Here is a 13,098-nt window from a genome sequence, read left to right as displayed (position 1 = left end):
GCTATGGAATCATGAAGACAAAACTATCTTTCTGCTGAGAAATGCTGCAACATTTTCTCTCTTTTTGCTCGTTTAATATGGAATGCCTTGTCAAGAATCTGCCAAGTCCCCTAATACTGAGGCAGAAATATTATAACATAAAAAAATACAATAAATTTCCTTCAAAATCTGAATGTCAAACAGAGGCACAGTTTCTTACCCAAGCATGTAATTCTGAGGACATGCTATAACAAACAAAACTAAACGTGATAGGGAAAAATGGTTTAAAATAAATAGCAGAGTTTCAGCATAAAATAGATATATAAATCCAAATTCTTTGCTGTGATGATTTTTTACTCTTTGTAGTTAACATGTTTAATGTAGTCAAGTCTTTTCATTGTGAAAATGAAAGTAAACAAATGTAGAATATCTCTGGGTCAAAAACATTAAACAGGCTTATATGTCACCAGATTTCTGTGTAAAAAAACAAACCAAAACAAAAAACAGATTTATCATCTACTTTAATCTGTAAGCAATACCTTAGAAGAGCTCTACATTAAGAGGACAAAGAGCATAATTATTTCAATAGATCTGAGAAATGATTAAAAGTAATGCCTTCTAAAACAGTTTAGATACTGAAATACAAATTTCAGGAAAACAGCTCAGATGCTGATAAACATGATTCTGCTCATCACACTTGGGTTGCTGTGTGGTTGCACAGTACAATGGTAGCAACATCTATTTCTATGCTTAAGTAATCCCAGATAAAAAATTTTAATATGTCACTATATACAAGCAGCTAGCTATGGTGTATCCTTATAAGTTTGAACAATTTATGCCATTTTCATCATTTGAAATAAAAGATGCAATTTGACTGTATTCAGGTTTAATCTGGAAAAATCTGTAGAGCCCAAAACCTTGCCCTTAATCACATACAAAGAATCTATTTCCTTACCTCCCACTTCCCCATAAAAAGCTACGGTAAACACAAACTTAAACACACACACGTTTCTAAAATTCATATTGTTTAATTGGTGTCTAGTACTATAAATATTACTTGTTCAAATATCCTAAGGAAAATCTAATAATAAACAATTACATTGATTAATATGTTGTAAATGACTAAGAGCTAGAAAAAGCAATAACTCTACAATCTAATGGTATAATCATAATTCATGACGTCATACCTGATGACTTAGAGATTGAAAAGGCTCACAGGTTCCAGACTGCATAACCTTTCTATTTCCAGAGACCCCTAAAGATTGCATTTCCTGTCTTACAAAAGATAATCACAGCCATCTCTATGTCTCAGCATCTTCAAGGCTAGTGAAGAAAACATCAAACAGCAGATCTGCCCATCAGTATCTGTTTAAGTCATCATGAAGATATCAGATCTCATATGCTATTTATCATCTCCCCTTTGCAGTTACAAACACTGCGTATTAAGGGAGGATGACACAGTTGTATTTGCTGAAGCTGCTAATGCTGTCTGAAAACAGTAAGCTTACTGCTTAGAGCAATTCTGCATCATCCAAACAGAGAATGAACCACGTCTTTCAGATTTCCCACTTCTGATAATATACAGATTTCACATGTCAAGGAAAGTTTGATTTTTTTTGTCATTCCTTTAAAAATAAGCAACATTCTATTTAATTGTCTAATGTATCTGTTGCAAATGCCATGTTAAAATGTTAGTTCATAATTATTAGGCAGTTTTCTCCATATATAACTAAGCTTTAATGATTTAACAAGCAAAATTATACTCTAAAAAAGGACTCTTCCCTCCAAACCATGTGTATCGTCACTCATCCAACCCATCAAAATTGGAAGTCCCTAAAAATGATGAGTTTTTATTCTGGCAATCTTTGATAATTGTGTATAACAGTAGATAGATAAATAGGTAAATGCATATTCACTTTTTTAATTCTCATGAACTTCATTTATATTTCATATTCTTCAGAACAACATGCTTCAAATCAAAATAGCTTTTACACTATTATAAAAGGTATAATATCTCCTACAGAGTTCAATATGTAAAAGACAACATGCTATTATCAAATTCAAAACTGCATGGTTAAATCTAAATCTAGGAATTAAACCTACATTATTGGCATTTTTATTGTGATTTTTCATTGCATCTTATTTGTGTTCATCAGGGTTCTTGTAATGCTTTCTTTTCCACAAAAGAGTAGAATCAAGGAATTTAAAGATTAATAAAGTAATCTGATAATAGAAAACCAATATCCTCTAAAATTATAAATGTAAATACTTTCTCTTTACCATGTGATAAAAGATTATGTTTTAGAAATAAAACAAAAACTAAAATTATAATATATCTAATTGAATGCAAAATTGGGACACCAAGTACAATATATTACCCTAAAACACTCTTCACATTATGTATAGCCTGAATTAATGGATATTTTCTTTATATACCTATGAATGCTTTATTTATATACCTGTGATATAAACTAAATGAAATTTAATGATAGCTAAAGTGCTATACAGAAAATGTTTCAGGTAAGTGTAGACTAATTACAAACCAGTATAAATTTCCACTCACAACATTTGATGAGCATATGAGCATAATTTGTATTATCATGGAGACTAGTCAAAATGGATCTTAAAAATTGGGCTTCTTTAAGAGGCTGAGGGGTAGGGGCATAAGGGAGATGTTGGTCAAAAGTACAAACTTCCAGTTATAAGATGAGTAAGTTCTAGAGATCTAAACAGGATAGTGATTATAGTTAATAATATTGTATTATATACTTAAAAGTTACACGATGGTGGTAATTATTTTGCAATATATAAGTGTATCAAATTAACATGTTGTACACCTTAAACTTACACAATGTTATATGTCAATTATATCTCAATAAATCTAGGGGAAATTATTATACCTTAAATATATCCAATTTTTATTTGTAGAAAGAAATTAGTCTTCTTTAGTAGCCTGATCCACATTATGCTCTTAGAGAAATTATTGCCTCTAACTGCACATGTTCAAAGGGTTTGGTATTTTGGCTGTATGTATACAATGACAGACCTGAATGGAAAATCATATGTAGGCAAATATGATTTATATATGCAATATTCACTCTCTTTTTGTAAACAAAATAGGTACTCATTCTTTAAGAGCTATCTTAACATCTATCTCCCTTTCTATTTTATTTCTTCATGTAGAAAATATTAAACATCTTCTATGTGTCAGACACTGTGCTAGAAAATCTGTGACAACATAAGATATGCCATCACAAAAGCAGATAATTAAACAAGTATGTTTTGCTATGACAGAAAATTAAGAGGTGATATAAGAGTGATAGCAGGGCATCTGACCCTAATCTAGGGATCAGAAAAGATCTTCCTAAGGAAGTACTGTTAAAACTGAGAAGATCCTGAGGAGATCATATTCAACTAATGCTAAATACAGCATGGTTCGACCATAAAGTTTAAGTAGGACACAGGGAAGAGACGAGGCTAAAAGGGTAAGCCAAGGTCTAATCACAGGACTCTTCAGAAGCCATTTAAAGAGTATGGACTTAATCTTCAGGGGAATGGTAATCTAGCGACACAATCATTCTTGTAGTTTAAGATTATTCTGGCTATGGTAGAGAATCAATGAAGTAAAATAAAACTGGAGAGAGACAAGTTATATAATTTGGGGTAGGAGATAATGATGGCCTGAACAAAAGTGGTGGCAGTAGGAATGAAGGGAATAGATAGACACCAGATATACTTTTTAGTTAGAAGGAATGGGATTTGGGGACTAAATGTAAGAAATGAGGTAAAGAGAAATGTCAGGGTCAATGTTTATTCATAACCTCCTAAATTATTATAGATTTCATTTTGACAAATCAATATACTTTCATCACATGCTCCGTTGCATTGTCATTAATCCATTTCACGTGTATATGTTTAGTTTTTATAAAATAGCCAGAAAATTGTGAGAAGGAAGACCCATCTGACATTCATTCTTTGTCCTCTTATAATGTGCTTAACTTTGAGCAAAGTTATTATAAATGAATAAATGAGAAATAAACTAAAAATTGTACTTTTCTTTCATATATTGTGTCATAACATTGATATAAACTTTGTTTACATCAGTTACCGGACATTATTAATTAGTATATACAATCTAGTTTTCTTCAGTGTTTTCTTGCCAACACTTTTAATTGATCTTTGCAATAAGAATATGAAAATGAAAACCAGAATACAAAGAAGCTCTTAATCTCTCTACCATTTAGTTGATAAAATCAACTTAAACCAAAAAAAAAAATCATTTATAATCATTAATCAAGTAATGGATTAACATATGTTAAATATAACAATTAGGGCTTCCCTGGTGGTGCAGTGGTTGAGAGTCCGCCTGCTGATGCAGGGGACACAGGTTCGTGCCCCAGTCCGGGAAGACCCCACATGCCGTGGAGTGGTTAGGCCCGTGAGCCATAGCTGCTGAGTCTGCGCATCCGGAGCCTGTGCTCCGCAACAGGAGAGGCCACAACAGTGAGAAGCCCACGTACCACAAAAAAAAAAAAAAATGTATGTATGTATATATATATATATATATATATATATATAAAACAATTAATAGTAATCTAACCTGGGCTAACCAGTTAAAACTAATAGACACCTATTTTTTAGAAAACTATTGCTCTATGAAAATAAATATTTATTCATACAGTATGCTTACACATAACAATGTTATTAAGGTACTCTCATAAGAGGAAGGCACAATGCCTCTACATTTTCCCTAACAAGTCTATCTAACAAAGGTTTGATTAAAAGCAATGAAGAACAACCAGAATACAGCAAAAGAACCCCTTGGTTTGAATGAGGAAATAACTAAAAGGGTCAAATAAATTTAAAAACTTTGTCTATTCAATTATTTGCTGAACGTTAGACCATCCTGAATAATAAAGGATCAGCATCTTAAAAACACTAAGAGCTTTATAATAATTATCACATATTTAGCTCCTACTTTTTATGTCTCAGGGACTATGCAATCCAATGTCCTCATTTTACAGATGAGGTAACTGAAATTTAGAGAAGTTAAATGATTTATCTAAGACCAGCTAGTAGCAGAGCCAAGGCCAGAATTCAAAATTCTTGTCTCCTAGTTTCAAGGTTTTCCCCAATATAAATCACTATGTCACTGAGTGAAGTAAGTCAGACAGAGAAAGACAAATATATGATATCACCTACAAGTGGAATCTAAAAAAAGGGTACTCACAGAGAACTCTACTCAGTGCTTTGTGGTGACCTAATTGGGAAGGAAACCTAAAAAAGAGTGGATATATATATACATATAACTGATTCACTTTGCTGCACAGCAGAAACTAACACAACATTGTAAAGCAACTATACTCCAATAAAAAAAATAAATAAATGAATTTAAAAAGGGTACAAATGAACTTATCTACAAAACAGAAATAGAGTTACAGATGTAGAAACCAAACTTATGGTGACCAGGGGGTAAGGTGGGGGGTGGGGAAGAGATAAATTGGGATATTGGGATTGACATATACACACTACTATGTATAAAATATATATAACTAATAAGGACCTACTGTATAGCACAGGAAACTCTATTCAGTACTCTGTAATGGCCTATATGGCAAAGGAATCTACAAAAGGATGGATATACGTATGTGTATCACTGATTCACTTTTCTGTACACCTGAAACTAACACAATATTGTAAATCAACTATACTCCAAAAAAATTTTTTAATGAAAAATTAATAAATCACTATGTCTTTTAATTGTCTTTGTAATAATATATTTTTTCTTCAGTAATTAAATAACTTTCATTTTAACAGTTTCATGTTTTTGTTAGATTGAAAAACATAGTAAATATTTCTGAAAAATATCCATAAGAATCAAAAGTTGTTTATTAAAGTTTTTATCATAAAGCATTCTTTTTTCATATTTATTTAAAGATAACTTATATCACATGGCCAGGCCGCACAGCCAGTCTGGAGACAAGCCTTGCCCACAAGCCTTGCTGCAGAAGTAGCCACAGCACCTGCACAACAAAGAATTTCCAAACAAGAATTTCTACCAGCAAGGTTATCATTCAGAATTGAAGGAGACACCAAGAATTTTCCCGATAACCAAAAGCTAAAGGAGTTCATCAGCACTAAACCAGCTCTATAAGAAATGGTAAAAAAGACTTCTTTAAGCTGAAAAGAAATGGCATTACATTAATTAATAATAAGAGAACATATAAAAGTAAAAATCCCACTGGAAAAAGTAAATATATAATAAAGGTGGTGGATGAGTCAAGTATAAAGCAAGTATGAAGGTTAAAAGGCAAAAGTATTAAAATTAACTAAAATTACAATAATTAGTCAAAGGATGCATTAAAAAAAGATGTAAAATGTGTCATCAAGTGTATAAAATATTGGGCTTCCTGGTGGCGCAGTGGTTGAGAGTCCGCCTGCTGATGCAGGGGACACGGGTTCGTGCCCCAGTCCGGGAAGATCCTAAGTGCCACGGAGCGGCTGGGCCTGTGAGCCATGGCCGCTGAGCCTGCGCGTCTGGAGCCTGTGCTCTGCAATGGGAGAGGCCACAACAGTGAGAGGCCCATGTACCGCAAAAAAAAAAAAGTATAAAATATTGAGTGGAGGAGTAAGTAAAAAGATAAAGCTTTGGAATGTGTTCAAATTTAAGTTACTACCAACTTAAAAGAGGTCACTATTTACATAGGATGTTATATGTGAACCTCCCAGTAACCAAAGAAAAGCCTATAGTAAATACACAAAAGAAATTGCAAAAGGAATCTAAACATAGCACTAAAGAAAACCACCAAAACACAAGGGACAAGAAAAAGAGAAGTAGGAAACAGAGAGGAACTACAAAACAGCCAGAAAGCAAATAACAAAATGGCAATAAGTACATACCTATTAATAATTACTTTAAGTGTAAATAGATTAAATTCATCAATCAAACTTCACCACATAGAGTGGCTGAATAGATAAAAAAACAAAATTCACCTATATACTGCCTACAAGAGACTCACTTCAGAAGAAAGGACAAACAGAGACTGAAAGTGAAGGAATGGAAAAAGATATTTCATGCAAATGGAAATGAAAAGAAAGCTGAAGTAGCTATCCTCATATCAGACAAAATACACTTTAAAACAGAAAAATAAAAGACAAGAAAAGCATTACATAATGATAAAGGGTGAATCCAGCAAGAAGATATAACATTTATAAGTATATATGCACCCAATGGAGGAGCACCAAGATACATAAAGCAAATATTAGCAGACTTTAAGGGAGAAATTTAAAGCAATACAATAATAATAGGGAATTCTAACATCTTACTTACATCAATAGATAGGTCATCTGGGTAGAAAATCAATAAGGAAATATTGGACTTAAATAACACATTAGACCAAACAGACTTAATAGACTTTCTATCCAAAAGCAGCACAAAACACATTCTTCTCAAGTGCACATGAATTATTCTCCAGGATAGATCACATATTAGGTCACAAAATAAGTCTCAATAAATTCAAGAAGACTGAAATCATATCAAGCATCTTCTCTGACCACAATGGTATGAAACTAGAAATCAATCATAAAGAAAAAAAACGGGAAAACCCACAAAAACATGGAGATTAAATTACATAGAGATTAGATTACATCCCACTGAACAACCACTGGGTCATCAAAGAAATCAAAGGAGAAATCAAAAAATACCTACAGACAAATGAAAACAGAAATATGACATACCAAAATCTATGGGATGCAGCAAAAGTGGTTCTAAGAGGGAAGTTCATACCAATATAGGCCTTCCTCAAAAAAACAAGAAAAATCCCCAATAAACAATCTAAGTACACCTAAGGGAAATAGAAAAACAACAAATGAAGCCCAAAACTAGTAGAAAGAAGGAAATAATAAAGATCAGAGGAGAGGTCTGCTTCTATTTTTGTTATATTCACTAGTTTGTTGTACATTTTAGTTTCCACATATAAGTGATATCACACAGTATTTGTCCTTCTCTGTCTGACTTGTTTCACTTAGCATAATGCCTTCCAAGTCTATCCATGGTGCTACAAATGGCAAAATTTCATTCTTTTTCATGGCTGAGCAGTATTCCATTGTGCGTATATACATCTTCTTTATCCATTCATCTGCTGATGGACACTTACGTTGCTTCCAGGTCTTGGCTATTATAAATAATGTGGAGATTGGGGAAGATGGCGGAAGAGTAAGACGTGGAGATCACCTTCCTCCCCACAGATACACCAGAAATACATCTACACGTGGAACAACTCCTACAGAACACCTACTGAATACAGGCAGAAGACCTCAGACCTCCCAAAAGGCAAGAAAGTCCCCAGGTACCTGGGTAGGGCAAAAGAAAAAAGAATAAACAGAGACAAAAGAATAGGGCCAGGACCTGCACCAGTAGGAGGGAACTGTGAAGGAGGAAAGGTTTCCACACACTAGGAAGCCCCTTCGCAGACGGAGACTGTGGGTGGCGGAGGTGGAAAGCTTCGGAGCCGCGGAGGAGAGGACAGCAACAGGCCTGCGGAGGGCAAAGCGGGGAGATTCCGGCACAGAGGATCGGTGCCAACGAGCACTAACCGGCCCGAGAGGCTTGTCTGCTCACCCGCCGGGGAGGGCGGAGCTGGGAGCTGAGGCTCGGGCTTCCATCCAAGCACTGGGAGAGGGCTGGGGTTGGCGGCGTCAACACAGCCTGCAGGGGTTTAGTGCACCACGGCTAGCTGGGAGGGAGTCCGGCGAAAAGTCTGGATGTGCCAAAGAGGCAAGAGACTTTTTCTTCTCTCTTTGTTTCCTGGTGAGCGAGGAGAGGGGATTAAGAGCGCTGCTTAAAGGAGCTCCAGAGACAGGCGCAAGCCGCGGCTAAAAGCGCAGACCCTAGAGACAGGCATGAGACGTCAAGGCTGCTGCTGCCGCCACCAAGAAGCCTGTGTGCGAGCACAGGTCACTATCCACACCCCCCTTCCGGGGATCCTGTGCAGCCCGCCACTGCCAGGGTCCCGGGATCCAGGGACAACTTCTCCGGGAGAACGCACGGCGCGCCTCAGGCTGGTGCAACGTCACGGCTAGCCCTGCACTCCGTGCCCCTCCCTTCCCCCCCCCCGCCCCCGGCCTGAGTGAGCCAGAGTCCCCGAAGCAGCTGCTCCTTTAATCCCGTCCTGTATGAGCGAAGAACAGACGCCTTCCGGCGACCTACACGCAGAGGCGGGGCCAAATCCAAAGCTGAAACCCGGGAGTTGTGAGAACAAAGAAGAGAAAGGGAAATCCCTCCCAGCAGCCTCAGATGCAGTGGATTACAGCTCCACAATCAACTTGATGTACCCTGCATCTGTGGAATACATGAATAGACAAGGAATCAGCCCAAACTGAGGAGGTGGACTTTGAGAGCAAGATTTATGATTTTTTTCCCCTTTTCCTCTTTTTGTGAGTGTGTATGTGTATGCTTCTGTGTGAGATTTTGTCTGTATAGCTTTGCTTCCACCATTTGTCCTAGGGTTCTATCCGTCCTTTTTTTTTTCTTTTTCTTTTAAAAAAATTTTTTTTCTTAATAATTATTTTTTATTTTAATAACTTCATTTTATTTTATCTTTATTTTATTTTATCTTCTTTCTTTCTTTCTTTCCTTCCTTCTTCCCTCCCTCCCTCCCTTCCTCCCTCCATCCCTCCCTCCCTCGCTTCTTTCTTTCTTTCTTTCTTTCTTTCTACTTTTTCTCCCTTTTATTCTGAGCCGTGTGGATGAAAGGCTCTTGGTGCTGCAGCCAGGAGTCAGTGTTGTGCCTCTGAGGTGGGAGAGCCAACTTCAGGACACTGGTCCACAAGAGACCTCCCAGCTCCACATAATATCAAACGGCAAAAATCTCCCAGAGATCTCCATCTCAACACCAACACCCAGCTTCACTCAACGACCAGCAAGCTACAATGCTGGACACCCTATGCCAAGCAACTAGCAAGACAGGGACACAACCCCACCCATTTAGGCAGCAGAAAGGCTGCCTAAAATCATAATAAGTCCACAGACACCCCAAAACACACCACCAGACGTGGACCTGCCCACCAGAAAGACAAGATTCAGCCTCATCCACCAGAACACAGGCACTAGTCCCCTCCACCAGAAAGCCTACACAACGGGAACTATGAACCTGCAGCCTGCAAAAAGGAGACCCCAAACACAGTAAGATAAGCAAAATGAGAAGACAGAAAAACACACAGCAGATGAAGGAGCAAGATAAAAACGCACCAGACCAAACAAACGAAGAGGAAATAGGCAGTCTACCTGAAAAACAATTCAGAATAATGATAGTAAAGATGATCCAAAATCTTGGAAATAGAATAGACAAAATGCAAGAAACATTTAACAAGGACCTAGAAGAACTAAAGATGAAACAAGCAATGATGAAAAACACAATAAATGAAATTAAAAATACTCTAGATGGGATCAATAGCAGAATAACTGAGGCAGAAGAACGGATAAGTGACCTGGAAGATAAAATAGTGGAAATAACTACTGCAGAGCAGAATAAAGAAAAAAGAATGAAAAGAACTGAGGACAGTCTCAGAGACCTCTGGGACAACATTAAACGCACCAACATTCGAATTATAGGGGTTCCAGAAGAAGAAGAGAAAAAGAAAGGGACTGACAAGATGTTTGAAGAGATTATAGTTGAAAACTTCCCTAATATGGGAAAGGAAATAGTTAATTAAGTCCAGGAAGCACAGAGAGTCCCATACAGGATAAATCCAAGGAGAAATATGCCAAGACACATATTAATCAAACTGTCAAAAATTAAATACAAAGAAAACATATTAAAAGCAGCAAGGGAAAAACAACAAATAACCCACAAGGGAATCCCCATAAGGTTAACAGCTGATCTTTCAGCAGAAACTCTGCAAGCCAGAAGGGACTGGCAGGACATATTTAAAGTGATGATGGAGAAAAACCTGCAACCAAGATTACTCTACCCACAAGGATCTCATTCAGATTTGATGTAGAAATTAAGACCTTTACCGACAAGCAAAAGCTGAGAGAGTTCAGCACCACAAAACCAGCTTTACAACAAATGCTAAAGGAACTTCTCTAGGCAAGAAAAACAAAAGAAGGAAAACACCTACAATAACGAACCCAAAACAATTAAGAAAATGGGAATAGGAACATACATATCGATAATTACCTTAAATGTAAATGGACTAAATGCTCCCACCAAAAGACACAGATTGGCTGAATGGATACAAAATCAAGACCCATATATATGCTGTCTACAAGAGACCCATTTCAGACCTAGAGACACATACAGACTGAAAGTAAGGGGATGGAAAAAGATATTCCATGCAAATGGAAACCAAAATAAAGCTGAAGTAGCAATTCTCATATCAGACAAAATAGACTTTAAAATAAAGACTATTAGAAGAGACAAAGAAGGACACTACATAATGATAAAGGGATTGATCCATGAAGAAGATATAACAATTGTAAATATTTATGCACCCAACATAGGAGCAACTCAATACATAAGGCAAATACTAACAGCAATAAAAGGGGAAATCGACAGTAACACATTCATAGTAGGGGACTTTAACACCCCACTTTCACCAATGGACAGATCATCCAAAATCAAAATAAATAAAGAAGATGTGGCACATATATACAATGGAATATTACTCAGCCATAAAAAGAAACGAAATTGAGCTATTTGTAATGAGGTGGATAGACCTAGAGTTTGTCATACAGAGTGAAGTAAGTCAGAAAGAGAAAGACAAATACCGTATGCTAACACATATATATATGGAATTTAAGAAAAAAAAATGTCATGAAGAACCTAAGGTAAGATAGGAATAAAGACACAGACCTACTGGAGAACGGACTTGAGGATATGGGGAGGGGGAAGGGTGAGCTGTGACAAAGCGAGAGAGAGGCATGGACAAATATACACTAACAAACGTAAGGTAGATAGCTAGTAGGAAGCAGCCGCATAGCACAGGGATATCAGCTCAGTGCTTTGCGACCGCCTGGAGGGGTGGGATAGGGAGGGTGGGAGGGACGGAGACGCAAGAGGGAAGAGATATGGGAACATGTGTATATGTATAACTGATTCACTTTGTTATAAAGCAGAAAATAACACACCATTGTAAAGCAATTATACCCCACTAAAGATGTTAAAAAATAATAATAATAAATAAAAAATAAATAAAAATAACAAAATGAAAATAAATAAGGAAACACAAGCTTTAAATGATACATTAAACAAGATGGACTTAATTGATATTGTAGGACATTCCATCAAAAACAAAAGAATACACATTTTTCTCAAGTGCTCATGGAACATTCTCCAGGATAGATCATATCTTGGGTCACAAATCAAGCCTTGGTAAATTTAAGAAAATTGAAATTGTATCAAGTATCTTTTCCGACCACAACGCTATGAGACTAGATATCAATTACAGGAAAATATCTGTAAAAAATACAAACACATGGAGGCTAAACAATACACTACTTAATAACGAAGTGATCACTGAAGAAATCAAAGAGGAGATCAAAAAATACCTAGAAACAAATGATAACAGAGACATGATGACCCAAAACCTATGGGATGCAGCAAAAGCAGTTCTAAGAGGGAAGTTTATAGCAATACAATCCTACCTTAAGAAACAGGATACATCTCGAATAAACAACCTAACCTTGCACCTAAAGCAATTAGAGAAAGAAGAACAAAAAAACCCCAAAGTTAGCAGAAGGAAAGAAATCATAAAGATCAGATCAGAAATAAATGAAAAAGAAATGAAGGAAATGATAGCAAAGGTCAATAAAACTAAAAGCTGGTTCTTTGAGGAGATAAACAAAATTGCTAAACCATTAGCTAGACTCATCAAGAAAAAAAGACTCAAATGAATAGAATTAGAAATGAAAAAGGAGAAGTAACAACTGACACTGCAGAAATACAAAAATCATGAGAGATTACTACAAGCTGCTCTATGCCAATAAAATGGACAACCTGGAAGAAATGGACAAATTCTTAGAAATGCATAACCTGCCAAGACTGAATCAGGAAGAAATAGAAAATATGAACAGACCAATCACAAGCACTGAAATTGAAACTGTGATTAAAAATCTTC

The 13,098-nt window shown here is 36.2% G+C and overlaps 1 protein-coding gene across 9 annotated transcripts in view; it reads right to left on the bottom strand.

The window, feature by feature from the left end:
• Positions 1-13,098, bottom strand: part of SLC4A10 (solute carrier family 4 member 10) — a gene marked incomplete at both ends in the record, with an annotated part of 310,841 nt that overhangs the window by 221,745 nt on the left and 75,998 nt on the right. For 3 of the 9 annotated variants that reach the window (XM_082841778.1, XM_082841782.1, XM_082841779.1), the window contains one exon: positions 1,167-1,247. The exons of the other annotated variants lie outside the window; for them this stretch is intronic. In XM_082841778.1, coding sequence (XP_082697904.1) covers positions 1,167-1,247 — 81 coding nt within the window. Of the gene's footprint in view, positions 1-1,166; positions 1,248-13,098 lie in introns of those variants that run through there. 9 annotated transcript variants of the gene reach the window in all.

The sequence above is a fragment of the Leucopleurus acutus genome (genome assembly GCF_964270905.1).
Source record: "Leucopleurus acutus genome assembly, chromosome: 6".
Taxonomy (NCBI): Eukaryota; Metazoa; Chordata; class Mammalia; order Artiodactyla; family Delphinidae; genus Leucopleurus; species Leucopleurus acutus.
This window is presented reverse-complemented; position numbering and strand designations above follow the sequence as displayed.